Below are 25,845 nucleotides of genomic sequence, written 5' to 3' on the forward strand. Positions count from 1 at the left end.
CTGGCGGGTATTTGCTTTCATGCATTAAGATCTGATATAAGGAGACGGCATCAATAGTTACCCAAACATCTAACAGAACTGATTCCCACTCTATAGCCCTTCTCCTTCCTCTACACCATATATAATGCCCCTTTCTTTCTTCTCTGCATCCGTCTTTTTATCCTGTTTATCTTTTGTTTCCTTCTTCTTCCCCAGACTTTTTCTTTTTCTCTGACAGTGGCAAAAATAAACAAAGGACACGTGACATAATTTGTCAGCATCTTCTCTCCGCCATCCAGAACGTCGCAAATCATGTACAGAACGTCTCATCTTCTGCCTCTCCTGATAAGCAGTATTCGCAGTTGCAAAGAACAGAGAAGAGCAGTCATTCATTCAATAGTCACTCTTACCCTTGAGGCTGAGAATACACCTCTATATCTCCTGGTTTCTATTTTGTTATTGCCGAGAAACTATGCTATAGTTCCCTTGTCTGAATCCAGGCTATGAAACGCGTTTGATATGGAACTGTCGCGACAGGAATACCCTGCCCTAGCGGTGAGTTAGGCTATCTTGTAGTCTTCGCCAGTGATATGGCTGCCTTCTCTTTTATAAATTTATATATACTAATACTTTATTATATGGAAATAGGGCATCTTGCAACCTAGCCAAGCTATTGCTGTTGTCACTGAGCGGTTGCGGACGGTTAACAAGCTCAATACGGATGTTGCAGATTGGCTTGCTGTACGCCTTGCTACCCCAATCATATACGCCGTGTGATGGCGGGAATATAGGATGCTAATGAGACGAGTAGGAACGACGCCGATTAGAGGAAGCATACTATCTCGGACTTCGGAAGCTTGCGCGGAGACCACAGCCAGAAGGAGGCCAGGCATTGGGGTCGGATACAACTCTCAATAAACTCTATTTCTCGAAGCATCTACTGATTTTCGATAATTCTGTGTGATAGGGTCTTTGAAATACCATGGCAGCGGATCCTTTCTGCGACAGAGTCCATGGCTCATTCGCACGAAGCGCTAGCTAACGGAATTGAGGTGGATGGCGAAAGACCCCTCAGAGAATATGAAACCAAAAATCCAGACATGAAGTCAATGGTAACAATCCAGAACGACCTTGCATCTCTAGCCAAGACTCTGGAGGCTGCCCAAAAGAAGCTTGATAAGATTAAAGATAAAGGCCCCAAACAGGCTTCAAAAGTGCCCAGCGCACAGGCTGCCGTGGACGATGCCAGAGCGCAATGGCAGTCTAGAGCACCCTTTGTTCTCGAGCAACTGCAAGCTGTTGATGAACACCGTGTCAACCACCTGCGAGACATCCTTACTCAATACCAAACTCACGAGACAGACCATGTTGAACGCAGTCGCCAGGCAGTAGAGAGCTCTCTTAACTCGTTACTAAACATAGAAGCGGGTGAGGAGATCCGCACGTACGTTAACAAGAAAAGCGGAGGACGATTGCCCTCTGAGACCGTCCCATCTACCCCAGCTCCAACTTCGCCTCGACAGGATACACCGACAAGTCCTAAACCAACCCCACCGGCTGCGACAGAGCCACTGCCGTCTCCTCCTCCAGTCCATGATGACGATGCGAGTCAGCGTTCTGGTACTTCTGCACAGCGTCGCCCCAGCCTCCAACAGGGTGAGTTCTTGTTGCTTATCAATTACTGCTATAATTTTTTTAACAAGCACAACAGCCCCCGAGCCTCGCCATACTGCCTTTGGCGGCCTAAAACGACTTGGAACGGTTATGGGGAGACGCAAGAGCATGATTGTTCCTTCTACTGGGCCTACTGAGAAGAAATTTCGATCTCCTTTCACCACATTCCGCCGTACCGATCCATCCCGCAATTTTCAACAGATGGACGAATCAGAAGGACATCATAGCTTAGAGGCGGTTACTTCAATGGAATCACAAAGGCCACCGTCATCTACTATGAATGAATCGGCATTCATTGAATCACCTCCTCTGCCGGCGCCGAATGATATCCCTGAGGAACCTGCAGCAGAAGAATCGACTGCAATAAATGGGCAGTCAACAGACGCACCTGGTCAAACCTCACAAGTCGATGCGGAAGGCTACTCTCAGAGACCGGATATAGAAGATGAAATTACACGAGTTCAAAGGGAAGCCGCTGCGTGAGTTACCTTGCGTTCACAACATGTATGTATTTCTGATAAAACTGACATTACTTTTAGTGTTGACGATTCGGGCATAAACCTAACCATTCGAGACCAGCCAATTCCAGAGGATGAAAGCGAGGCTAAACAAGCATTGAACCAAGTGGCAAACACTCTACGACTTGTATGTGCCTATTGTTGGCGTGCTCAGCTCCTTTTCCCAACTAATCTTGCATTATCTAGAAAGCACAACAATCTGGCGCTGCTCGCGGCCCTGGGACCGTTAGAGGACGTCGTGATGTACGAAATACCATGTTCTTCCCTCAACCTCCGCTCCCAGGCAATGGTCACAGTGCTGAAAACCCCTTCCCTGCTTTGAGTAACGCTGTATCGGCACAGCCAGGAACTCCCGAGATGCCAAGGAGCGAGGCATTGCCGGAAAAAGTTACCCAGGAGGACCATATGCCGGATAATACCTCTATTCATTCCTCGCAGACTCTGCACAGCCTATCGGGGCCAATCACACACCCTGTACTACCGGAACCAGGTCTTAATGTTTCCATTGTGGAGAAATTAACCGTCATGTTATCAGAGGGGGTTGTTACCAGATCACTTGTTGTCGGAGAGCTTGCTCTTGCATACAATAACCATACATCAGCAGAATATGCCTCGGAATCGCAAGTTATCCGCCTAAACAACTTTGGCATCCTAGAACGGGTGGCTGCGAACCCGCAATTTGTTATGGAGAGGAGCATAACTACATCTGGGGGTGATATACCGCATGATGATTCCTCCAAAGGCCAATATCAAGTACGTCTAGCACAGATTACGGGTCCTACGCCAACAGTTGCCTTCAAATATCAGATCCATCTGGACTCTTCGAACCTATCCTCATACTGCCCTGTTATCTTCACACCTGTTTGGAACGAGGAGGAATTTCAAGCAAGTGTAATTGTACAATATTCGCTGAACTCTCAATTTATCTCCTCCGACTCGAGTGCATCTGTTGTTCTTCACAACCTGGTGCTATCGGTGGGTCTGGACATATCACAAGTTGACGAAACAACTATGCGTCCTCGTGAAGTTGCTAAAGCAGTGGGTGCTGCCATGCACCCAAGCACTGGTGCCGTTTTCCGACGCAAGAATTCGTCCGTCACATGGAAGATCCCGGAACTAGAGATTAGGCCCGGCGAGGATGGGAAATTTCTTGCTAGGTTTACAACATCGACGAGCGGGCCGAGAAGGGGAAAGGTCGAAGCCAAGTTTGACGCGACATGCAGCAACAATACTTCGAGGCTCGGTATGAGTGTGCTTACTTCTCAATCAAGTGCAAACTCAGACCACAAAGACAAAGAAGATGACCCATTCGCGGATGACGGCCTAGGTACTTCTAAAGAGGGAGATTCCTCTGTGGAATCTTGGGCAGAGCCTTTGACTGAACGTAGACTCACTATTGCGAAGTACGTCTCGGCATAGTCAGTTACTTTGTGGTTGGCTACTGGAATCTTTCTATTCGATTGACAGCACTAGTCATTTCACTGATTAGTTTCACCACTCTCTCTTTCGTCCTATGTATTTGGTTGATCCATTTCTTACCTGTTATCATATACCCTTGAAGACAGGTTCAGGCGTAGACAGGCATCATTCCTTTTAGCTCTTTTGTATTGCTTTCTTGATTATATCTTGTATTTCCTGCTATGTATCCGTTATATATATATCTTATATATATTACCTTGTAGGAGTGCATAAGAGTTGCACGAGTGAATATTACAGCTAGCAGGAATCCCTTGCATAATCCAGGTCTATTCAATGGCAATTAGTGTACATAGCTATGTTGTTATTCCGAATATCTAGACTTGACTTCGTATAGCCTGCTCCCTCGAACAGTACAAAACCTAAGGGCAAGCGCATAAACTCGGCCTTGATCCATGTGCTAAACATGGGCTAACCAACTATCGGACTAAAAGCCCACCCCTTGGTCAGCTGGGTCTTAACTGTCGTTAGCAAAGTGACTGCCAGGACTTCAGATATCAAGCGTGGTAACAACCTAACCTCATCCTCTAGCAAAGACGTACGTTTAGCGTTAAACATACTCTTCTGAACTGCTCACATAGCAAGAAAAAGCTGTCCCTGATACCGCATATCTGGTGGCCATCCAACATCTCCTAATTATTTCTCGCAAAGATGGAAGAACAAGCAGCAAAGCTAAGACCCCAGCTACGGCTTCAAGTATCTAATCGAAGGGAAGCTATTGTACGGATAGCCCAGAAACTAGTAGCTGCTCCGTCACCATGCCCCCCAGGGAATACCGCATTAGCAGCTATAGTTGCCATACAACTGCTCGAAGAAGCCGTCCCAGACGTTCAGATAACCCGCTATGTAACTGGCGCGGGAATTGTGAATGTAGTTGCATGCATCTCGAGCGGTCGCCCTGGTAAGCGACTTGTTTTTAATGGACACCTTGATACATTCCCCCTTGGTGAGGAGCTGAAGTGGACTGTGCCGCCAGCACGTGGTGTGGTAAAAGATGGCCGCCTTTACGGGCGTGGCGTCTCTGATATGAAAGGCGGAATCGCAGCATCCATCGTCGCAGCTACGATCTTGTCAGAAAATCGAAATGCCTGGTCTGGTGAGATTGTACTTACTCTTGCTGGGGATGAAGAATCCATGGGCAAACAGGGCACCAAGTGGCTGCTAGACCACGTTGAAAAGGCAACGGGAGATGTTATGATATGCGGCGATGCCGGATCACCCAGAGTTATCCGCTTTGGAGAAAAAGGGTTTGTCTGGGTTGATATCGAAGCTGTTGGCACCCCTGCTCACGGAGCGCATGTCCATCGAGGTGTGAATGCCATCGATCGTCTGCGAAAGGCGCTGGATGCGGTGTATGAGCTTGAAAAGGTCACAATGAATGCACCACCAGCGGTATCAGATGCCATCGATGCTGCAAGGGATATATCCGAAGCGCTTTCAGGCTCCGGTGAATCAGATACTTTGCAGCGTATCACCGTGAACACGGGCACAATCAAGGGAGGCGTATCCCCGAATCTAGTCCCGAGCTCTGCAATGGCCCAATGTGATATCCGTATACCAGTGGGCGTATCAACGGAATTTATAGAAAAAAGATTGAATGACATGCTTGGGCCGATGGCAGGAATATCCTGGCGTATTCTACGGACATCCGAGCCAAACTACACATCTCCGAACGAGGAGATATGTCGATTAGCTGAAATGGTATCAGCAGAAGTCCTAGGTCAGCAAGCTGTTTGCAATATGCGGGTCGGAGCGTCAGATTCGCGCTGGTATCGTGCTGCCAATGTGCCGACTGTCGTTGTAGGATGCACACCAAACAATATGGGCGCCGCAGATGAGTACGTCGAAATAGACGAGCTCGTTAACATCTCGCAGATTCACACGATTGTTGCATACGAGTTTTTGAAGAACAACGCATAATAGAGCGAACTAAGCATGGATTTATGACATTGCAACACACCACCCGACTTAGTTGATCTACCCAGATTCGGGCTGAGGCGTTCTATGATGTATATAGTGATTTTGTCATCCTATTGGGATTCTTGACTTAGAGATATCAAGAAATGAGGTATAAGAATAAAGTAGCTTGACACGTCATGCACCTGAAACATAATGGATAGCCAACGCTTTAAAAAAAAACAGCCTAGAGCTCATATAGCTCGAAGCAAGCAAAATTGTCGTTCGGACAGACTCTTACATCCGTAAAGCTCTTGTCGTTTTATCGTAAAATTCCAAGGTCATCGCAGCTAGGAAACAAGGGATATCTTTCCTCTCCTCAACCCAGAATTTAATCAGATCACGGATCTCTAGCGCAAACAAGCTGTTTGGGCCACCGGATATCTTCATAGTTCCATTTTCGCCATCAAAGATGATTGAGTTCTCCTCGCCGTCCCCCATACTCCCAGGCCCATCGGCAGAGCCACCTGCATCACCGTGTCTGTAGGCCGGGGATAGATGGAACATAGACGTCACCCGCACCCGGCCATTAGGCATAAAGTCCAGCTTATACCCTAGTATAGATGCAACGGCTTCTCGGAACTCAGAAGATTTGGCGGTCCATATTTCCTTGAGCCGGCGGATACGTTTATCTTTCTCGGCAACTGCCTTCTCAGCTTCTTTGAGCTCGAGCTTCATACTTTCAAGTACGGAAGCTGGAACTGATTTGATATTTGCGCGAGAACCACGTATTTGGTTGAGCAGGTCAACGTTCTCTGCCTTGAGAGTCTTCAGGGTAGTCATTTTAATCTTCTCTGCTTGTGCAGTGGGGTTATCACGGAATTCTAGTATTCGAGTCCGGGATTGCGCCTGGAGAGAAGAGAGATGAGACTTGGTAGCTTCAAGTTCCTTTGTAAGCATTTTGACCGATTGCTCTGATTTAGAAAACGATTCTTGAGCGGCACGGTACTTGCGGGTAAGGACTGCAATCCTTTCGCTCTCTGCGTCACTATCTGCAGGGGAAAGCGGTCGTTTTATTCCTCGAGTCGTGGTAGCGGATGCTGCAGAATCGGGAGTAGGTGTTACCTCTGCTTCTCGCTTTGATAGTTGTTCATGTAACTCATGGAGCTCCTGGCGGTGTTGAGTTAAGAGGTCTTCTAAACGCGCAATATGCTCAGATTTTTGGGAATCAAAACGATTCTCTTCGACGTTCATAGTCGTCTCCTCGTCGTCAAACGCCTTAAGTTGAGCTCGTAGATATTCCACCTCTTTTAATGCAAGTGTTCGCTGACGTTCTAGCCGCAGTCTAGCTCGGCTCTCGGAGCCTGACGAAGACGAAGAGGTGGCATTAGCTGCACCACTTGCGCGTGCCTTTTCAAGCTCCTTTTGCAGAGAATGTTTCTCGTCTTCCAGTCGAGCAGCTAGTTCAGACTTCTCTGTAGCCTCAGATTGGATGTGTCCGATTCTTTCTACTAAAGATGCATTTTCAATCCTGGTCTGGACAAGAGCTCGGACGATAGATTCGGGAGAATCAAACTCCGCCTCATGGCCTGGTCCTTGCAATAAGGTATCCCAGGAACGTTTCTCATCTTCTAGTACTTGATTTCGAATTTGTGTATTATGTAGCTCCGCCTCGACACTCTTCATCATCTGGAGTTGGCTCTCGAGCGCCATTTTCTGCTCCTCAACGACCTCCACTCTTTTCTGGGACTTTTGGAGTGGCCTGAGCTCATTCTCAAGCCTTCTCACTTGCGCCAGCTGTTCCGATAATTCCCTTTTCAAAACGTTGAGTGCTTCGGGATCCGTCCCCTCAGCCTTTAACCGGATATTTTCTGCTTCCAGCGCTTCAACTTCTGATTCTCGTCCTTCCAGCCTTTCCTGTGCCGTTTGTAAGTTACCGGTGACCTCTTCAAGCTCATTCCGTAGCTCATCCAGGGACTTTTGCAGGGCAGATCTGATAGCTTCCAGCTCGTCAATCTGGTGTTTGTACTGACGTTGCTGGTCAGCTAGTTGCGACTGGTAATCATTTGATTCCTCACGTAGAGTTTCATTTTCGTCCTGCAACGATCTCAGCCTCCTTTCCCAGGACGACTTCTCGCTAATCGCTGCCTCTTGTGTACTTTTCAGCTCTTCAGTGAGTGATTCGATCTTATGTTGCGTTTTATTATTGCTGGTCTCAGCAGCTTGTGCCCTTCGGAAATCCGCGTCGGCCCTGGCCTGCAGCTCCCTTAGCTCTTTCTCATGTTGCAGCGCAGTAAGATCTCTTTCCTGTTTGATGTTTTCAAGATCGTATTTCAACGTGCTGATTTGCACGCGTAGTTCTTCGTTCCCAACATCTATTTATTGACCAGAAAATGTGAGCAGAGGAGCCTGGCGCAGAAGGAGCGCAGGGAAAATGGAGTAACTGACCTGGCTTAACCGCTGAATCGCTAGCTCGAGTACTTCTTCGTAATGGCGTTCTAGGCATCTGGGGTGGAGAGTTTTCAGCGAGAAAATCGTACGTTGGTTGGGTTTGGGCCTGTCTGCTCCTGTTCATCTTGCAACTGTCGAAAAAGCTATTAGTGCTGGAGGCTAGAGAATGAGATGGTTGGCTCAAGCGTACTCAAACTCTGTGGAATTCAATTGCATTCAGTTGATATATTGGTAGAGCAGACCGCCTGCCTGTTATATCCCGTCGAACGGTGATGGATAAACCAAGACGTGTAGTTGTAGAATCACTTCAGTATTTACTGGGGCAAAGTTTAAACGCGCGAAGCCGCCAGATCACATGATGTCTAAATGATTACATAATCATATCATTACATAAGACCTTTATTTTAAGGTTTGGTCACCTGGTTTTATTAGGTTTTACGCTTTGACCACCTATTGCAGGTAACCCTCAGCTTGGATTCGTGGAGATTCACATGAACAAGTTCATTAGTATTTCATTGCATTTACTCGTTAATTAAAAGTATACGTATCGCCTCAGATCTGGATTGTTGGCCCAGAATACATGTGGTTTCCTCTCTATCCTTCCGTGCATTTTGTTTTGCCCCAAAAATAGAGAAAAAAAAGGAAAACAACGTCAGGCGATTAACTAGCTCCCTGGATGGCGGTGATGATATCGTGGTAGCAACGGTAGTGATGCTGGTGGAAATCTGGTAGTGCGATCTTTTTATCTAATCTCCGGCAGAGGAATCTTCGGGATAGATAGAGTTGCACTAAAATTGAGGTGCAGTTTATGTGTCAAATCTATGGCTTGGTGAGGTCGACACCGGCAGCTTTCTCGGCCTTACCGTAGGCCTTGAGTCTGATGGCCTGCGTGGCAATGAAACCAGTGGTGTCGGTAGGAGCAAAGTCGTCAATGGAGTCCATGCTGCTGAGCTCGGGGTCGTACAGCTTGCTGGTCTCAGAGCTGCGACCAAGGACGGAAACGGCGCCCTTGAAGCATCGGACGCGGACCTGACCGTTAACGTCGTCTTGACTAGCGGTGATGGATTGCTCGATGAACTTGCGCTCTGGGGAGAAGTATAGGCCATTGTACAGGATGCGGGACCAGGTGATGGTGACGAACTGGTCACGGAGGAGACGGACTTCACGGTCGAGGACGAGACCCTCGAGGTCAAGATGGGCGAGACGGAGGATGGTCATGGCAGGGGAGTCACTAGGAGAGAATGTGTTAGAGCTCGGGCAGGGGTGGTATGGGGACCTGCATTTGGGGGAAAGAAGCTTACTAGCAACCACGCTGTGCAGGGAAGAGGTCAGTATGCATACGCCAAGGGTAGCTTGAACAGGGGAAGGCAAAAGACTTACAGACTTGAGACCAATGTAGCGGTTCTCGACGATATCAATACGACCAATGCCTGGATAGACGTCAGTTTATGATCAATGAGGCATACAATGTAACCCCGGGGAAAATATGGCATACCGTGGACACGGCCGATCTCGTTGAGAGCAGAGAAGATGGCGAGAGAGCCTGTGGTCTTGTTGCCAGTCTTGGGGTCAATGAGAGCGACTGGAATACCCTTCTCAAAGACGATGTTGAGATCAGCTGGGGTATCAGGGGCACTGCGAGGGTCGTCGGTCAACTTCCACATGTCATCTGGTGGAGTGTGGTCGGCATCCTCGAGGATACCAGCTTCGTAGGAGCAGTGAGCCAAGCTATTTACCAGGTGTTAATGATTGACTTATCTAATTAGTAGCAAAAAGTGAGGGAAAGGCCCATACTTCTCATCCATAGACCACGGCTTAGCCTTAGTGGAAGTAACGGGAATGTTAAACTTCTGGGCGTATTCGATGAGATCGTTGCGGCCGGCGAAACGGTTGTAGAACTCTGGCATTCTCCATGGCGCAATGACGTTGATGCTTGGCTGTTGAACGGGGGGTTAGCAATTGAACGAGCAAAGTGCCTATCAAGGCGAGGGGTATAAAATCATCTCACCTGGATGGCGTAGAAGGCGAGCTCGAAGCGGACTTGGTCGTTTCTGCAGGAAGGGGTGAGCATGGGCCACGATGAGATACAGGGATTCGACAGGGAAGAGGTACCCTTTGCCGGTGCATCCTGGTTGAAGAAAAAGAAAAACGGGTTAGCTCGATATCCTTCCAAAAGCAAAAATAGTCAAAAAGCGGTGGGATGCATACCATGGCTGACAGCGGTACATCCTTCTTGTTGGGCGACGCGCATCATAGCTCTGGCAATGACTGGGCGGGCACTGGGGACAGGTAAGTATCACTGAATGCTGGTGAGAGGAGGCCAGTTCTGGGCACCTACAGACTAGTTCTACTCAACAGTTAGCATTCCAATCCTGGTTGTAGTCACATAGACAAATAAATAAAAAAAAAAAAAAAAAAAAAAAAAAAAAAAAAAAAAAAAAAAAAAAAAAATAGGGCGATTGACTCACCCGAGGAGGTATCGGTCTTCCCAGATGGCCTGGAGGAGGATTTTTTCTGTTAGCCTTCCATGGTCAATTGCAGGGAGCGAGGGTCAAGAAACACAGAGAACGAACGTTGCACTGGATGGCCTTGAAGCAGAGATCCTCGACGAACTCCTTCTTGAGGTCCTCGACGACCAGCTTCTTTGCACCGACGGCGAGGGCCTTGCGCTCTGCCTCCTTGAAATCCTCAGCCTGGCCGACATCGGCGAGGAAGCAGACGACCTCATGGCCCTGCTCGAGGAGCCAGGCGAGGATGCAGCTGGTGTCGAGGCCGCCGGAGTAGGCGAGGAGGACTTTCTCTTTCTGAGCCATTGCAGCTGTAGCTTGTGAGCGGGTGGGGTGAGGGGAAATGCCGGTGGTTGATGTATGTAGACGTAGGGCGTTCAATTGAGCAGAGCAGAGGATGAGTCGAACTGGGTCCGGAGAAGGAGGGGAAGGAGACCGCTTTATATCTCTGCGCCGTGGAGTAAGTAGCAGCTGTGACGATGACGGTGGCTCGCAGTTGAGTCGACGAAGCTCTGCGCCCTTCTCAAGACAAGCTCAACAAGTTTCGTTAAGGTTCCTTTTGTTTTTCTTCCTCCGTCCCTTGCCCTCCGTTGCCCCTTTGGGAAACGCCCTGCGAAAGTCAAGTCACGGGACACCCCGCAGCACGTGATGTCACATGATGAAGTTAGGGCTCAGTTAGAGTTAGCCCTAACCCTCTTCCGTCTTAGCTTTGCTTATGTCATCTGAGGCGTCCTCTTTTCTTTTTTTCGCTTTCTTTGCTTTTTCCAGCTTCTTCAGCTTCCAAAACATCCAAACAAACAACAACAGCAGCAGCAAGCAGCAAGCAGCAGCTGGCAACGCAACCAGAAAAACGCGCCGCAATGCTGCCAGGTTCTGGCGGCCAGCGAGGAAAAGTAGGCCATCCAGGCTGATGGGCTACAGGTTTTTTTGTCTTCCCGTCTGCCCAGCTCCTGGCCGTCCCTGCCCTCCAGCAGCTACTTCAGGCCGCCTGCTCGCTCGTCGTCGTCGTCGCTCTGGCTTCCTCCTCTCTCCTCGCTGCGGCCGACGTCTCTTTAAGCTCCCCCTGCTCATAGCTGATTACTTAATCACGAGGGGCTTTCCTATTGGCCATTCTCACCCGCGTCGCGCTTAGCTAAGAAGGGTGGCCTCAGCTTAGAGTTACGTAAGCATGCGTGATCTTTCCTACGCCTTTTTTTTTCTTCTTTCGACGCTTCCTTTTGCCTTGCTTGTTGTTGTTGCGCTTTCGTCTTACTCGTTTGCGTTGCTTTTTCACGTCTCCAAGGCTTCGCGTCGCCTTGTCTGGTCGTCTGGTAACGCAGCGCTGATCGGTATCTAGGCCAGCGCTTCTTGTTCTCGCCGGCTTGACCGCCCTCCAGCAACGCCAACCCGGGAAAACTCTCTTTCCTTTACTACCATAACATCCATTCGCATTTACTTCGACGGGAGTCGGCTCTCTTTCTCTTCCTCCCTTTTGCTCCTACGCCGGCCTTCCTCCTTCGTCCCATCACCATCCTTTGTCCTTCATTTCGTCCAGTGTGCATCACACTTCTGGGAGAGAACACGCGACACCGACCTCCGCGAGGCGTAGATCGACCGGCAGTTCCTTTTTCGCCAGCGACGGCCGAATATATAGATAGTTTTCTACTCTCTTTCCCCTCTTCTTCCTTCTTCTTATCCTCCTCCTCCTCCTCCTCCTCCTCCGCCGCCGCCCGTGACATACTTCCGCAATGAGCCTGCCTTCTCTCTGACAGCTCCGGCCGAATATGCAGCCACAATCCCCGGGGAGCCCATCACGGAGAGTGCAATAATAATGAACGCCAATAGCCCTAGCTACTCTGTTCCTGGTCCGCGAAGACACTCTGTCGCGAAGAGCCAGAACATCAATAGCCAGGGCCCCAGTTTGCGGGAGGTAAAAAGCAGCGACGAAGTACTTGCTCAGCGTCGCCGAGGCCTCTCCCATGGCCGTCAGTTTACTGTCGCCAACGTCGGCAACAATGGACGGTTATATCTACGGTATGTGTTGACCTCAGCCTTAGCCCAGTCGAAGAATTGTCCGACTCTGGTATACATTCCCTAACACTTATCCACAAACAACATATCAGGCCAATCACCAACAGGTCCTACACACCGCATACCTTAAGCCCAGCACCGAGCATACCGGAAATAACAGCCGCCGGCCACCGGGCGAGTGTTTGGTCAAACTCACAGTTCTCCTACCTTGTTGATCCGCCGGATACAACCTCGCGTGCACCTGCACAGACCTACCATCACCTCCGTCGATGGAAATCCTTACCTACCATAGACGATGTCCCGCCAAGTCCTACTCGCGGAGCACTTAAAGTGGTCATTGAGGGGTCAGAGCCAGTCGAAAAGACACCGCCCAAGCTGCCCGGGCCAGCTCGTAAGCTAGAAGACTTTAAATTCCCAGAGAAACATGTCTCTGCCTATCGACCAGCCCCTAGGCCCCCGAGGTTATCCTCGCCGATATCCATGGGCAAGATGGCCGGCTCTTCCGTGCATAAGACCGTCATCGACAAGGGAGCAGGTCAATCTGTCTTTTACAAGCTTCAGGAGCCTATAGAACCCTCTATCTTTGATGACCTGCTACCCATCATGCATGATGCTTCTGTGGTTCGATACTCAAAACAGACCAAACAACTATCCGCCGCTACGCCCGCCCGCATTGTCGCCCAAATATCATCTGAATCGTTTATGGACTACGAACTTGTCTCGGATTTCTTTCTTACCTTCCGCTCTTACCTCTCCCCTAGTAATTTACTCTCTCTTCTCCTCGCCCGTCTGGAGTGGGCCATCAACCGCCGTGAGGATGACGGACGCATTATCCGCATTCGTGTCTTTGCTGCTCTACGCCACTGGATCCTCAACTACTTCGTAGATGACTTCGTTGCCAGTGATAGCCTGCGTGCACAGTTTTGCTCACGGATCAATTCCTTGTATGAGACTCTCAAACGCCGCAGCTCCCGTGACGTTAGTGATACCAAAATTATCCTGGACTTGAAACGGTGCTGGAATGGTCGCTGTGCGCAGTGCTGGGATGATCCAGAATTTGTCAATGATCCTCGACCAGAGGAACCCATTGTCCCCGGCACCAGTAAGCCGGGCTCTAGGTCTAACGGGGACGGACTGTGCTTTTCATACTCCGAACTCGTTGCCCAGGATACGCCTGCCAGCCAAACCCGCAAGGGCTCTTTAGTCTCCGTGAATGACCTCAATAAAAGCCCGCCACCTGCACAAACCGCTTTCAACCAGGCTATCTTCAATACCCCTTCTTCACGCCTCTCATTGCGCGGCAACAGCGTCTCCAACCAAGACCGAGGAGCGCATGTTGCCCCGGACCCCATTCCCAAATTAAACGGCCCCTCTCGTCCCCCAGCTCCGCCTAGTCCGCGCTCTCCAATATGGCGCTGGCCCCTGCACTCTCACACTCAATCCTCACACTCTCATAAACGCAGCGGAAGCTTTTCGGATTCATTTAGAGATGACCGTGCTCCTTTACCACAGGCACAGTCGAATCTTAATATCGAAAGTGGTGCTGCGGGACTGGGTTCGCTGGGCCAATGCCCTGTTGAAGCTACCAATTGTCCAGGAGGTACCAACATCAGTATCATTCGTGGGAGTATGCTCACTCCTCTGGAGCCCGATGTCCCAACCACACGCCCACTTTCACCACCGCCAGACCCTTCTATGCCTCGCTTACGGCCGCCGAGCTCGTCTTCATTCTTACCCTCTGCCTCGGTAGCCGCTTCTTTTTCTCGTTTGGAGTCTCCGACCAAGACCGCACCAGGAGTGAAAACATTCATTAGCTCTCTCCGCCGCGTTCTTTATAGTAGTGCTTCTAGTGCCGGTAACGCCTCTAGCAGCACCGTGTTTAGCAAACCGGAGCCGCGCCCTATCGTTTCAGCTCATGGTAAAACATCTCTCCTTCCCCCCAACGTTGTCTTCGGATCAGATAGGTATCGCGAGAAGAGGCCTGGGATAAAGAGCCCCTCACGAATCGATGTTCTATGCGATAGGACTTACCAATCTTATGGGACACTAGTAAATCAAACACCGTTAGCTACCTCCGCTGCTCCTCGCAGCCCAAGCCCGAAAACCCAGCCACGGGCAGAAATACCCGCTTCGGTACCTGTTCCCAACTTCTCACGTGGAGCTTCTAGCCAGATCACGACGGGCAGCCAGTCCATACTCATTGTTGATGATACCAGGGTTGGTACAAGCGGTGGCCTTTCTTTACTCCCTGAGGAATTCCAGATGTATTATCCTGGCTCTGGTCAAGCTGATCCCGAACCAGAGATTGATCCGCTTACTCCCATCCCCTTGTCTATACCCGGTAAGGACAAATTAGAGGTGATACCCATGTCAACTCACCATGAGAATGTCTCCATCAGCAAGCCAGGCTCCAGATTACGCAAATATGCATCCTACCAAAGTGTGCTAGGCGGCCATGGCGGCCAACGACCTGCTTCAGACATGCCCAGGACTACTGACAAGACTGACATGGGAGCTTGTAGAGACTCCTTTCTACCTGTACACATGCCCGTGGCTAGGGGCATGCAACTCCCAGAGAAGAGGCTTCGAAGACGCCCTGGTGGTGACTTGCGCAAAATGCAGACTACCATGGGCTCTGAACAACCGGGATTGAACACTGGCCCTGATCGTGACCTGAATAAGTTTAGGTTTGCCTCTAGTACCACTGCAACCGACTCGACGTCCTCTGCATTATACATAACCCATGCATCCAATATGGACTCCATTTCGCATAGCGAGGACTATGATGATGACGATTACGATGATGACGATATCGATTTTTCGACTTCTTCTAGTGCGTTAGATTCACTAAGCCGTAGCGGTACGCGTTCTCATTCTTCACCACAGCCGCCTCATGCTAGGCACATCTTCGAAGATGCAGTTGCTGGCTTTCGGACAATACCCGATCTGCCGGACGGGAGTATCGAGTCTGCTCTGCTCAAGCTCGAGGGAAAATGGAAGGGGGATACGGTTGCTAGGCCAAATGACAGCTCTTCTGTTGGCTTCTCCAATACTGCTAGGCAGGAATCTCGTCAAGCTCACCCTGATGGGTCTACAAACAACCAATGTGTGAATGTTGGTTCCGGAGCTACTACATATCCTGAACAGCCAGCAGCCGGTAATCCCATTGGTACTGAGTCGTATCTTGGATCAGATTACTCATACTCCTCTATTCCACTGCTGGAGCGTGGCTTGGGAGATGAGTCCATGAAGACACCTACAGTTCCGAACTTCGAGAATCCTTCGCCCTTAGGCCAAAATGTTGTCTCTAATCATCCCTCTATCGAGGTTGTTGAGAAGACAGCTAGCATAAATAGGATTGTTCATGGCGCTACTGCGCCAGAACCGACAGGTGATAAGCACATAGATGACAGCGTCTCTGAGCTTTCGTCCGAACTCTCTATAGATGAAGGACCTACCAGGAAGCCTTCAGATCCTACCCACCCGCTCGCTGAACCGTCCATAGTAGCGTCTTCCTTCCTCCAGCCAACTCCTTTACCGCCATACCATCAATATCTTGACCCTCCATTTCCAAACCAACATCCGGATTTCCCACAAAATTTTTCTCGTCCTCGCAATAACTCTCACCCATCCATCGCTCCTACTACTCCGACCCACGCAAGCCATGCTCTCCCTAGCTCTGGCCATATTGCCTTTATTTTAGCCCACGACTCGCAGACGCTTGCTAAACAATTTACCATCGTCGAACAAGCTGCTCTTAGTGAAGTCGACTGGAAAGACCTTGTTGACATGCGCTGGACGCATTCCTGCCCTTCTCCACTTAACTGGGTTGACTATCTCTCTGCCGGTGTTGATCGTAAAGGCATAGATATGGTCGTCGCACGCTTTAACTTGATGGTCAAATGGGCCGTATCAGAAGTCGTGCTCACCAAAAATATCACAGAGCGTGCTCTGGTGATCACGAAACTCATTCACATTGCTGTGAACGCAAGGAAGCTGCGTAATTATGCCACTATGTTGCAGATGGTCATTGCCTTATCATCTGTCGACTGTACACGACTCGTTAAAACATGGGAGCGTGTTCCAGAGACCGAAAAGGAGATACTGGCGGAAATGGAGTTTCTGATCCAACCAATCCGCAACTTTCATAAACTTAGGTCTGAAATGGAATCTTCCGTCCAAGACGGCTGTATTCCCTTTGTTGGTAAGTAAATGCTTCTCCGTCCAGTCGTGTCTGATTTTCGCTTGATCGACAATGCTAACTGTTGCGACAGGCCTCTATGTGCAAGACTTGACATATAACGCTCAAAAGCCAGCACAGATCGCCAGCACTCGCGATGGCGAACCACTGGTCAACTTTGAGCGTTATCACACTGCCGCAGCCATCGTGAAGAGTCTTCTTCGCCTCATTGATGCAAGCACAAAATATGTTTTCGAACCTGTCCCTGGAGTTTTAGAGCGTTGCCTATGGATTGCTGCCCTGGCAGATGACGATATCAAAGCGTTCAGCAAAGCGATTGAATAAAATGTTCTTCCGACCAGCGGCTGATTTTTGAAAAGCGAGCGAGCGAATCGATCTATGACCCGTGAAACCCGGGTGTTTCACATATCTAATTACCATTTGATCTCCCATTATTGGCATTTCCCTGTCATCTAACTACCAGTTATCTTTTTTGCATTCGGCTTCAAGTTTATATGCTTAGTCTCTTTCCCCCCCCCCCCCCCCCCTCTCCTGCGCATCCTGGGGTCTGGACCTTGGTAAACATCTTATTTCTGGAGCATTGGTGTGGGCTTTTGTCTTCATTTCTTGGTCTATGTTTGATTTATTCTTATTAACTTCATGTTTTTATTTGTCTTTTTGGAATATCTGGGGGCTGGCACGGCGAGGCAGCAACTTGAGCGTGTTCTCATTAATGGCTGTTTTTTTTTTTTTTTTTTTTATTCCCTGAAGTGTTGGATGTATGATTCTTTTCTTCTCTTTTGATAATGAACATCAACGCTGCTTATGATGGATCTGGTTGCTATCTGCCATAAAAAAAGAGGGCCCGAAACGGCTTTGTTTTGGATATAATCGAAAACAGACGGTGAATGTAATGCTTCTTTTCTTCAGCTATTGCACCGACTCGCTTCTTTCACCTGTATCCTCCGTATCATCCGAGATGTTGTTGGTTATTCCTGTTAGAAACGTCATCTTGGCCATGCAACTGCTGGATCTAAACTCCACCAGGGAAAAACATCTGTCTGCCTCGTTATTTACCCACAAAGCATCATCAACCTGTCCAAACCACCAAACACGCCAGCAATCCAGCACCAGCTATAACTCCCGAACCCGATATCTCAGCGTCGCCATCCTTGCTGCCATTTACGGTTCCTGTCCGCGTGCTCATTCGCCCTAATGGACTCAGATGCTAGTTTCCCCCGCAGTCTAGGATAGCTTTTTCTCCCTGGTGAGCCCGGTTGCTTCGCATAGTCATTTGCTTGAACCCGCCGGCCCTTCGACAAACATCACCGCTGGACTGGAAGAGGGCAGTACAGCCCATCTAAATGCGATGGACCCTGAAGGCCAGGACCATGACCTGGCTCGGGGCCCTTCCGTCAGCGTCACGGCTGCCGAGCACGAGAGCAGTGGTGACGACGGGGTCGAGAAGCCCAGAACGCTACCTCCCGACTTACCAACCTCGCTAGACGACCGGCGCTCATTTCCGAGCTATAATTCTGAGACCGAGATATACGATGGATGGCAGGGTAAGCCGCTCTATTACTCTCTTCTCTATTATACAGCTGTTCCTTGCGCTACCGAGATGAGCTAACGGATTTGGATTCCTCTCTGAACAGGCCAGTCGCAATTTCTCACCACTCCTATGCCTACAAAACCCCTATCATTTAACCTAGCCCTTGATGATATTAACTCCGAAGAAGACTTCTACAATCCTCGACACCCGTCTCAGAGCCTGACGGGTGGTTCTCGACTACGTGACAGACCAAGCGAGTCAAACGATGCCCGGCTGATGGAAATGTTGGCTGCTCAGGCGGCACATCGGGATGGAGACAATGTCGAAGCGGACGAGGACGATATTGTGTCTGATGAGAAGCTATCTGAGCAGGAGAAGAAGGAAATCCTCCAAAGAACCCTGAATATGGCGGCAAGTAACGGGGATGTCGCCCGGGTCAGAAAGCTGGTCACCGGCAAGGCTATGAAATATATCGATATTAATGCGCCGGACGAGGAGGGTACTGCACCATTGATATATGCTAGCTGTTTTGTAAGTACCCATTTTGTGGAATTGCTCTCATTTTGAATTCTTCCCGCTAACGCGTTGTACTGTTTCAGGGTCATCATGAAGTTGTATCTGCTTTGCTTGATGCGGGCGCATTTGTCGACCAGCAGGACCGCAATCAATGGAGCGCTTTAATGTGGGCTATGACGAATCGACATAAAACTATTGCGAAGAATTTATTGGATCATGGCGCGTCACCGGACATCCGATCGTCTTCTGGCGGGACAGCTTTCGATTTCGTTCAGCCTGGAACAGACATCTCCAAATACCTTTACGAAAATGGCTATAAAGTTGGGTCTACAACTGGCGGAGCCGACTTTTACGACTCAGGATTCGCACACAATCGATTTGAAGAGGAAATGGCCGAAAACGAGATGAAGAGAAGGATGATGATGGAAGAGAGTGCTATCAACCTGGAAGTTGATTTGTCGAGCTTGGGTCTTAATGAGAAACACGACGACGTATGATTTCCATCTTAATTGATTGAGATGATAGGTGCTAACATTTTGCTATCATAGTCACCGGACGAATATGAGGAACAGCCCGAATTTGTCTGGGATCGTTGCCTGAATGACCAAATGTTTGTATTTCAGGAGAACGAGTTGGAGCGAATATTGGACATTGTTATAACCAATATGACACCACAACGGTCTCCTTCCCAAAAGCCTGTTCCCGCAAATTTACTCTTCCTTTGCGCACGATACGCGCACTATTATGCCAGCCCTGACCTCCTGCAGACACTTCTTCATTCTGCAACTGATCGTATCAATCGTGTGGTAGAAAAGCACCAGTGGGATATGACCATACTGGCATTCTGGATATCAAACGCCACTTTACTACTGCATTACTTAAAGAAGGATGCCGGACTGGTTGAAGCTACAGTGGAGTTCCAGCTTCACCTCGCAGAGCTGATTAATGAAATATTTATCCTTATTATCCGCGACGCTGAGCGCCGCATAGATAAAATTTTGGACACCGCAATGCTTGACCATGAAACAATACCCGGTTTTGAAGATGTTCAGTTCCAAAACGAATGGAAGCTTTTCAGAACCAAATCAAAGGTAAAACCAGAGCCTATGGAGAAGCGATATCGACCACCCTCGCCTAAGAAACGGGCAGAGATTGCACCCCGGAATGTGACATCTCTATTATCGTCAACACTCTTTGTGCTGGATCTATATGATGTGCACTCCATCATCACAACCCAAATTATAGCACAGCTATTCTACTGGCTTGGATCCGAACTTTTCAACCGTATAATGACTACGAAGCACTATCTTGCGCGCACTAAGGCTATGCAGATCAGGATGAATGTATCCGCCTTGGAGGACTGGGCACGAACAAACAACCGGCAACCTGAGCATTACGAAAACGGATCCGCGACCTGCACTGGAGAAAACACTGTTGAATCCGCTCGTAGGCACCTTGAACCGCTCATCGAACTGTTACAGTGGCTACAATGTTTCTCATCATTGGGTGAAGATATGGACTCACTTATAGAGACACTCGAACAGCTTCAGCGCCTCACGCCAAACCAGCTTCTTCACGCCGTAAAGCTCTATCGATCCGAGGTGGGAGAAAAGGGCCTCTCCAAGAGCGCAATGAAGCTCCTAATCTCACTGCAAAATGACCCAACTCAGTTACGACAGATTCTCGATCAACATCGACAGCACTCCAAGCCCACTGGTTCCCCAGCTACAGACCAAGGGAAGGGTGAGACAAAGCCAACCGAAGAACCACAAACCCCTAGGACACCTAGAGCATCACAACCCCCATCATCACCAAGCGGATCTAACTCGCCCGCGCCACCCCCATCATCACAAATAACCATCCCCAAGAACGCCCCACTCCTTCTTGACCCTTCACTCACATTACCTTTCCAGCTCCCAACCAGCACCGACATGCTAGTCAGTTACGGAGCCGGTTTTGGTGGAGTAAACCGCGAGCGTGCAAGGAAATATATACCTACTGTGCCTACGGAGTTCCTCGTCAAATTCGATCGCGAGTGATCAACTGATAGCGCAGTTATATAGCCTGTGTAACTAAACTATACAAATATTTTCATAAATAAAAGCAAACTTGAACAATCGGGAGCTGTGATCGTTACTCGTTGGTTGTACATACATCACGCATATCCAACCTCGTCAGTCACCGTCAATATTCGAAACAAACGCATGGTTCCGCTGAAAGTGCTAAAGATAAACACATCTGGGCTGAGTCAAGATCTTGCATGGCTTCTATTTTTAGACAAGTGGGCCATAGGAGGGAGGCTCTGCTCTTGAGTTTCGAAACATCTGCATGGAACTTGCATGGATGCTTCGGTTCCCCAACTAGCCCGACCTTTCCGGGAGCAGCGTGAGAATAGCGAGTGGCTTATCTCCTGACATATGTATATGCATCCTACTTAGCATTATTTAACTGGCTTAAGCCCAACTGAACCGAAGATTCAATCCTGGTCTCGATCTTAAGTTCTAGTTCCGATTGCAATCTTCATGCATGAGATGACCCCAAACTTCTTCATACTTTTGTGTAAGAAGCATGCGCTCAAGTACTGCTTACTGAAACAGAAGCTGACTCCTATTAATAGCTCAAATTTATTGGGATTGTATATTTTGTTTTCCTGGTTACTTCTAGAATACTATCGGCTCCAGAAGCATTCATGAGGATGGCTGTGTTTGAAACAATTGTGCATGCCTGATATATATTGGCGCCAAAGAAATGCAATCAACCTCGATTACTTAGGAGTAAATATTTATAGAACTTCTTATAACCACTAGGGAGAGCGTATCGGGGTCAATAGGTGTTAATTAGATATCAAGTGTTGCTAATATACAAGCTTGGAGTGCATTAATAATTAATAATTTCGATGTCAAAATCATGTAACAGTCGTTCCATCCATATCCACCCAAGTTCCCTATATCGCCGTCCCAATTATTAATATGTCATTAGAAATTAACTAGGAGGTATCCTAGATGTATATCTCGTAAATGTAATAAAAGACTGATGTTTCGTACTGTCATCGACCGAGTGATAGTCATTCAGTCGTATAGGTAATAGATGGCTGGCTCAGCTTAACGGTTGGCAAAGTAAGAAGCACGAGCCGCGGAACTTGATCTCTTTTCGGCTGCCTTGCTCATTTTCTGTCGATGAGCTGGAGCGGGAGAAGAAGACCGGGACGAAGATGGTGAAGAGGAGGCTGAATTGTCGTGATGCTCAAAGTCCCTCGAGTTGCGGCGGGATGCATTGTTTGCTTCCATGACCATTGGGGTGTAGTGGAGGGTGAAGTCGGTCAAGTTGGCGGCCATTGTTGTTGTTGTGGTTTTTGTTATTGGCGTCTGGAATAAAGGATTAACTCTTATGGCTGAGTTATCAAGGCTGCGGCTGACGTTGTAGCTTGTGGGTCACGATATGCAGATAGATAGACCCGAATTGATTGAAGAATGATTGTTTTCGTTGTGTTTGATGTTTTGTTTGTTGTAGTTGTTGTTGCTGATGATGATGAGCAGAAAGACGTCCTCTCAGCAGGATTTGAGGCCATATTTATACCCGTAGGCCTCGAGTTGAAGCCGTACTGAAAAAATTCTGATGTTGCATCGTACGGCCTCGCGACATGGGCTGTCCCATGCCCTTGAAGCGACAAGAAACATCGAGATCAATAATCTCGCTTCTCTGTCAGCTTCAACTTACGGTCCATGACGTCACAATCGCTTAAGTAAGCGCAGAATCTTCCCTGTCCGGCATAGTAGCCAATAGAATTAGGCCTTGGCTGCGGCTGAACGGCAGCAGATGTTAGTCAGCAGGTGCTTGGACCATGATCCGCGGAGTCAGATCTTGATTTCTTGATATCTTTTTCTTTCTTTTTGACCAGGGCATCAGGATGATGACGATAGAATGAGAGCGATGGCCTCGTATCCCAACAACAAGTTTCACATGACTGTGATGGAAAAGTTCGCTAAATGCTACGCACACTTTAGAGGCAGTCAGCTGCCTGGTTGTGCACCCTCAGGAGCTCCTGTGCTGGAGCATCCTGACTTACCTATCTGAGGAAAAGGAGATCCCGAGGTAACATATTCATCGTTAATCTTGTAATATACCCACCACATCCAGGTCCATTCCTCCCCCAAAGTACGCATATATAAGCCCATGGCCCTGTTGGTCCGACGGCTTATCCTGCCCTTGTAACTTCAGTCATGGGCTGGCGGATAAGTGGATATATAAATACCTGCTCAAGGTGTAACCTTGAAATGTAGGTGAATCATTATACTCTATATCAAGACCAAAGCTCAGCAGACGTAATTATACGCGACAGCACTCTAGCAGAATCCGAGGATATAGAACTTGTTAATCTTGCCAGTAATGAGTTACTAGACGTTTTGGCGTTCTTTAAGTTCGACTGTTCGATCCATTCTGTTCATTTTTTATTTTTTTTTTTTTTTTTTTTTTTTTTTTTTTGTAGTATCTGTAAAGGGAGTGTTAGGCTAATTAGCTTCGGCTCAACGAATTAATACTTAGGCTAATGTTGTCTATCACATACTACTGATATTCCTGTGCGAATAGACAAGCTATCAAATTCCAACGGGGGACTCTATTCTCCGTCGAGGACCGTGAATCACCTCTTCAACAATGAGAGATCCAGGACCAGGCATCATGAAGGGCGCGAGACAAGTATTAAGCCACCAATATTGGGGGTATCATCAAGGACTAACAGTTGAAGCAGATCTACTCTGCATACACCATGGAATTCTGCTTTCTCCATTATCTCAAATCCAAGACAGCATAGTCGTATATGCGGAGCGAGGCTCTATAGCCCCAACAGGCGAGCCCTGGCCAATTAGTGCATATCGCCTAGAAGAGTAACATCAGTGATTGGACATCCGACGTCTGCTGGAATGGTTTAAATGAAAATCTGAGAGCGAGGAATACGGCCGCGGGAGGGCTTGCATGGTGGACATCGACGCTAGCTAGCAGGATGCCGGGAGAGGGACGATAACAACGAACAGAAGTGAGGGGAAAGAGAGAAGCAGCTAGTCTCAATGGCCATGGCGTCGCCCCTTCTGCCGCCTTATTATTCAGCGTGTTGCGTGCAGGAGGCGATCGTCGCATACGGACGAGATGTGACGGAGGGAGTTAAGCGCCGGCCCTCAGATAGGTCATGTCAGTTGGTCGGGGCTGAACAGCGGGCCAAGTTGATTTATCCTCAAAGCACAGCCAATCAACCGGTCCTATATCTCCGTGGGATAATGGCCTTGTAGAAGGAAATATGCTCCTTTTTGTTTTCTCGCGTAGCGGTTGGTTCCCTTAACTGCGGCCCGCGTCGATTAGGGGTCCAACCTTGTCTCGTCACAGACCCTACATATATTCCCTGAGTTCGGCGGTTAAGTACGAACAGGCTCTTCTGCTTTGCTTCCGTTTGCCTCTTCCGCTCTACTTGTTCGTGGGTGTCGACGCCAATCACGAGCCGGTTTGTGTAGCTGGTTACTCTCAACAGGCAACTCTCACGAACTGCTGGGGATGCACGGTCGAGCGGCCCCCTGCCGCCCCCAACGGTGACTACATCCGGGCTAGAAAAGAGGCCTGCACGTTAATACGACGGCATCTGCTTATCAACAGCACATTGTATTCCCACAAGCGTATAATGGAAGGGGCGTCAACATGGTAACTGGTGATGTGTTTGTGTCTCGAAGTTGAGATAGAGTGTGCGATGAGGCCAGGCGGAAGAGGCTGAGTCAGCTTCTAAATATAGGCGGGGAGATCTGGAGATCAGGGTCCCTAATTTTTTATTTTTTATTTTTATTTTTATTTTTATTTTTTTTTTTTTTTTGGCCCCAGGCCAACGGTCTGCGATCATATGTGAGGTGCAGAAGAGTACCTGCATCTGGGGCGTTCACCGGCTCTCAGCGTCTGTTCTTCTCTGCGGCGAACGATGTCCAGCTTGCTCGCACTATGTACGAAGTATGTGCCTTTCTCTAAATTTAGACGGGGCTCCTTTCTATATGTCTCCTGTGCGCGCTGGCGTTGTTATTATTATTGTTTGTTGCGCTGGCTTTGGGCCTGTCTCTCTCTGGTCTCTGCGTTTTTTTTTTTTTTTTTTTTTTTGTGTTATTGCATCGTGGCTGTGACAAAACTTCCTAAAGCGGCAAGTGGGAAGGGCTGAGCAACCTCGGCTGTACCTTCCACGCCGAAAAAGGAAAGGTGGTGCCAAGAAGGGCCCGGTCCGCCTTCCGCATTTGGACAAATATGGGTCCCTGACAAAGCCCGAGCGCTTGACCTGATTGGGAAGCTTCCCGCGGTCGCCCAAGAATACAGTCCCTTGTTCCCAGCGTATTCTTTTACCGCCATTGCTCTGTAATACTCCATTAATATCTGGCCGGCTGCAGGAGAGCTGGGTGCGGATGCGGCTACGGTAAAATAATTATCTGCCGTTTTTTAGTGATCACACCTACTCTTTTTTCTTCTTCTTTGCTATCCTGAGACTATCACGGTCCTCTGTAGTGTAAAACAAGAACGAAGTCCAGTCAAGGTTTTCCAAAAGAGGAAGTGGAGCCGCGCTGACCAATAGGGTAGCGTCCTGGGCTGCCCCGTGCTGTACCGCCGCCTCGGTGCGTATTCCAAATACGGCGACGCTTGTATGAGGATTTTTGCGTCTGCGAGAGGAAAAACATACGAGCTGGAGCGCAAAAGAAGCAAAAAAAAAGCAACGAAAAAGAAAAGAAAAAACGGAGAGCAAAAAAGCAAAGAGGAGGAGAGAAGACGAGAAGAAGAGATGAGGAAAAAAAAGGTGGACTGAAGAAAGGGAAGGTGAGGGAGGAAGGCAAAACGGCCTGGGATGAGGTGCTGCGACTTGCGGATTATATGGGCAGGGTTCTTTCTGCCCGGCGCAACCTCCGGCTCTCCCATTCCTCCTTGCTATAATTACACCAAAGGGCCCATCACACGCACGAACTGCGGCAAGTCGAATGTTGACCTGAACAACGGTGATGGGCTGGCCTCCTTGTCCTGGGATAGATAACACGACGTCCGCCTCAGACGTTGAAGCACAAAATCTAAGAATCCACC

General features: G+C 48.7%; 11 protein-coding genes across 11 annotated transcripts; 5 read left to right on the forward strand and 6 right to left on the reverse strand.

Moving 5' to 3' along the window:
- Nucleotides 1-90: 90 nt before the first annotated feature.
- Nucleotides 91-372, reverse strand: ARB_07731 (uncharacterized protein; the record flags this gene model as incomplete). The annotated part of the gene is made up of 1 exon (XM_003013965.1): nucleotides 91-372. The coding sequence occupies one exon, from the start codon at nucleotides 370-372 to the stop codon at nucleotides 91-93; it is 282 nt and encodes a 93-aa protein (XP_003014011.1).
- Nucleotides 373-992: 620 nt separating this feature from the next.
- On the forward strand, nucleotides 993-3,590 carry ARB_07732 (uncharacterized protein; the record flags this gene model as incomplete). The annotated part of the gene is made up of 4 exons (XM_003013966.1): nucleotides 993-1,635; nucleotides 1,691-2,132; nucleotides 2,193-2,298; nucleotides 2,358-3,590. The coding sequence occupies 4 exons, from the start codon at nucleotides 993-995 to the stop codon at nucleotides 3,588-3,590; spliced, it is 2,424 nt and encodes an 807-aa protein (XP_003014012.1).
- A 708-nt stretch (nucleotides 3,591-4,298) lies between these two features.
- Nucleotides 4,299-5,567, forward strand: ARB_07733 (vacuolar carboxypeptidase Cps1, putative; the record flags this gene model as incomplete). The annotated part of the gene is made up of 1 exon (XM_003013967.1): nucleotides 4,299-5,567. The coding sequence occupies one exon, from the start codon at nucleotides 4,299-4,301 to the stop codon at nucleotides 5,565-5,567; it is 1,269 nt and encodes a 422-aa protein (XP_003014013.1).
- A 273-nt stretch (nucleotides 5,568-5,840) lies between these two features.
- ARB_07734 (uncharacterized protein) lies at nucleotides 5,841-8,118 on the reverse strand (the record flags this gene model as incomplete). Its single annotated transcript, XM_003013968.1, has 2 exons — nucleotides 5,841-7,918; nucleotides 7,992-8,118. The coding sequence occupies 2 exons, from the start codon at nucleotides 8,116-8,118 to the stop codon at nucleotides 5,841-5,843; spliced, it is 2,205 nt and encodes a 734-aa protein (XP_003014014.1).
- Nucleotides 8,119-8,813: 695 nt separating this feature from the next.
- On the reverse strand, nucleotides 8,814-9,901 carry ARB_07735 (uncharacterized protein; the record flags this gene model as incomplete). The annotated part of the gene is made up of 3 exons (XM_003013969.1): nucleotides 8,814-9,424; nucleotides 9,490-9,722; nucleotides 9,789-9,901. 3 exons carry the CDS (start codon nucleotides 9,899-9,901, stop codon nucleotides 8,814-8,816), a joined length of 957 nt encoding a protein of 318 aa, XP_003014015.1.
- Nucleotides 9,902-10,525: 624 nt separating this feature from the next.
- ARB_07736 (uncharacterized protein) lies at nucleotides 10,526-12,219 on the reverse strand (the record flags this gene model as incomplete). The annotated part of the gene is made up of 5 exons (XM_003013970.1): nucleotides 10,526-11,013; nucleotides 11,194-11,408; nucleotides 11,480-11,551; nucleotides 11,674-11,833; nucleotides 11,937-12,219. 5 exons carry the CDS (start codon nucleotides 12,217-12,219, stop codon nucleotides 10,526-10,528), a joined length of 1,218 nt encoding a protein of 405 aa, XP_003014016.1.
- A 92-nt stretch (nucleotides 12,220-12,311) lies between these two features.
- ARB_07737 (guanine nucleotide exchange factor, putative) lies at nucleotides 12,312-17,036 on the forward strand (the record flags this gene model as incomplete). The annotated part of the gene is made up of 3 exons (XM_003013971.1): nucleotides 12,312-12,514; nucleotides 12,538-16,715; nucleotides 16,786-17,036. 3 exons carry the CDS (start codon nucleotides 12,312-12,314, stop codon nucleotides 17,034-17,036), a joined length of 4,632 nt encoding a protein of 1,543 aa, XP_003014017.1.
- Nucleotides 17,037-18,060: 1,024 nt separating this feature from the next.
- Nucleotides 18,061-20,798, forward strand: ARB_07738 (uncharacterized protein; the record flags this gene model as incomplete). Its single annotated transcript, XM_003013972.1, has 4 exons — nucleotides 18,061-18,256; nucleotides 18,347-18,774; nucleotides 18,843-19,250; nucleotides 19,308-20,798. The coding sequence occupies 4 exons, from the start codon at nucleotides 18,061-18,063 to the stop codon at nucleotides 20,796-20,798; spliced, it is 2,523 nt and encodes an 840-aa protein (XP_003014018.1).
- A 1,062-nt stretch (nucleotides 20,799-21,860) lies between these two features.
- Nucleotides 21,861-22,094, reverse strand: ARB_07739 (uncharacterized protein; the record flags this gene model as incomplete). Its single annotated transcript, XM_003013973.1, has 1 exon — nucleotides 21,861-22,094. One exon carries the CDS (start codon nucleotides 22,092-22,094, stop codon nucleotides 21,861-21,863), a length of 234 nt encoding a protein of 77 aa, XP_003014019.1.
- A 135-nt stretch (nucleotides 22,095-22,229) lies between these two features.
- Nucleotides 22,230-22,364, forward strand: ARB_07740 (uncharacterized protein; the record flags this gene model as incomplete). Its single annotated transcript, XM_003013974.1, has 1 exon — nucleotides 22,230-22,364. The coding sequence occupies one exon, from the start codon at nucleotides 22,230-22,232 to the stop codon at nucleotides 22,362-22,364; it is 135 nt and encodes a 44-aa protein (XP_003014020.1).
- Nucleotides 22,365-25,228: 2,864 nt separating this feature from the next.
- ARB_07741 (uncharacterized protein) lies at nucleotides 25,229-25,686 on the reverse strand (the record flags this gene model as incomplete). Its single annotated transcript, XM_003013975.1, has 2 exons — nucleotides 25,229-25,337; nucleotides 25,454-25,686. 2 exons carry the CDS (start codon nucleotides 25,684-25,686, stop codon nucleotides 25,229-25,231), a joined length of 342 nt encoding a protein of 113 aa, XP_003014021.1.
- Nucleotides 25,687-25,845: the final 159 nt, after the last annotated feature.

Source organism: Trichophyton benhamiae (genome assembly GCF_000151125.1).
Source record: "Trichophyton benhamiae CBS 112371 chromosome Unknown Abenha-G-c-312d04.f1, whole genome shotgun sequence".
NCBI lineage: Eukaryota > Fungi > Ascomycota > Eurotiomycetes > Onygenales > Arthrodermataceae > Trichophyton > Trichophyton benhamiae.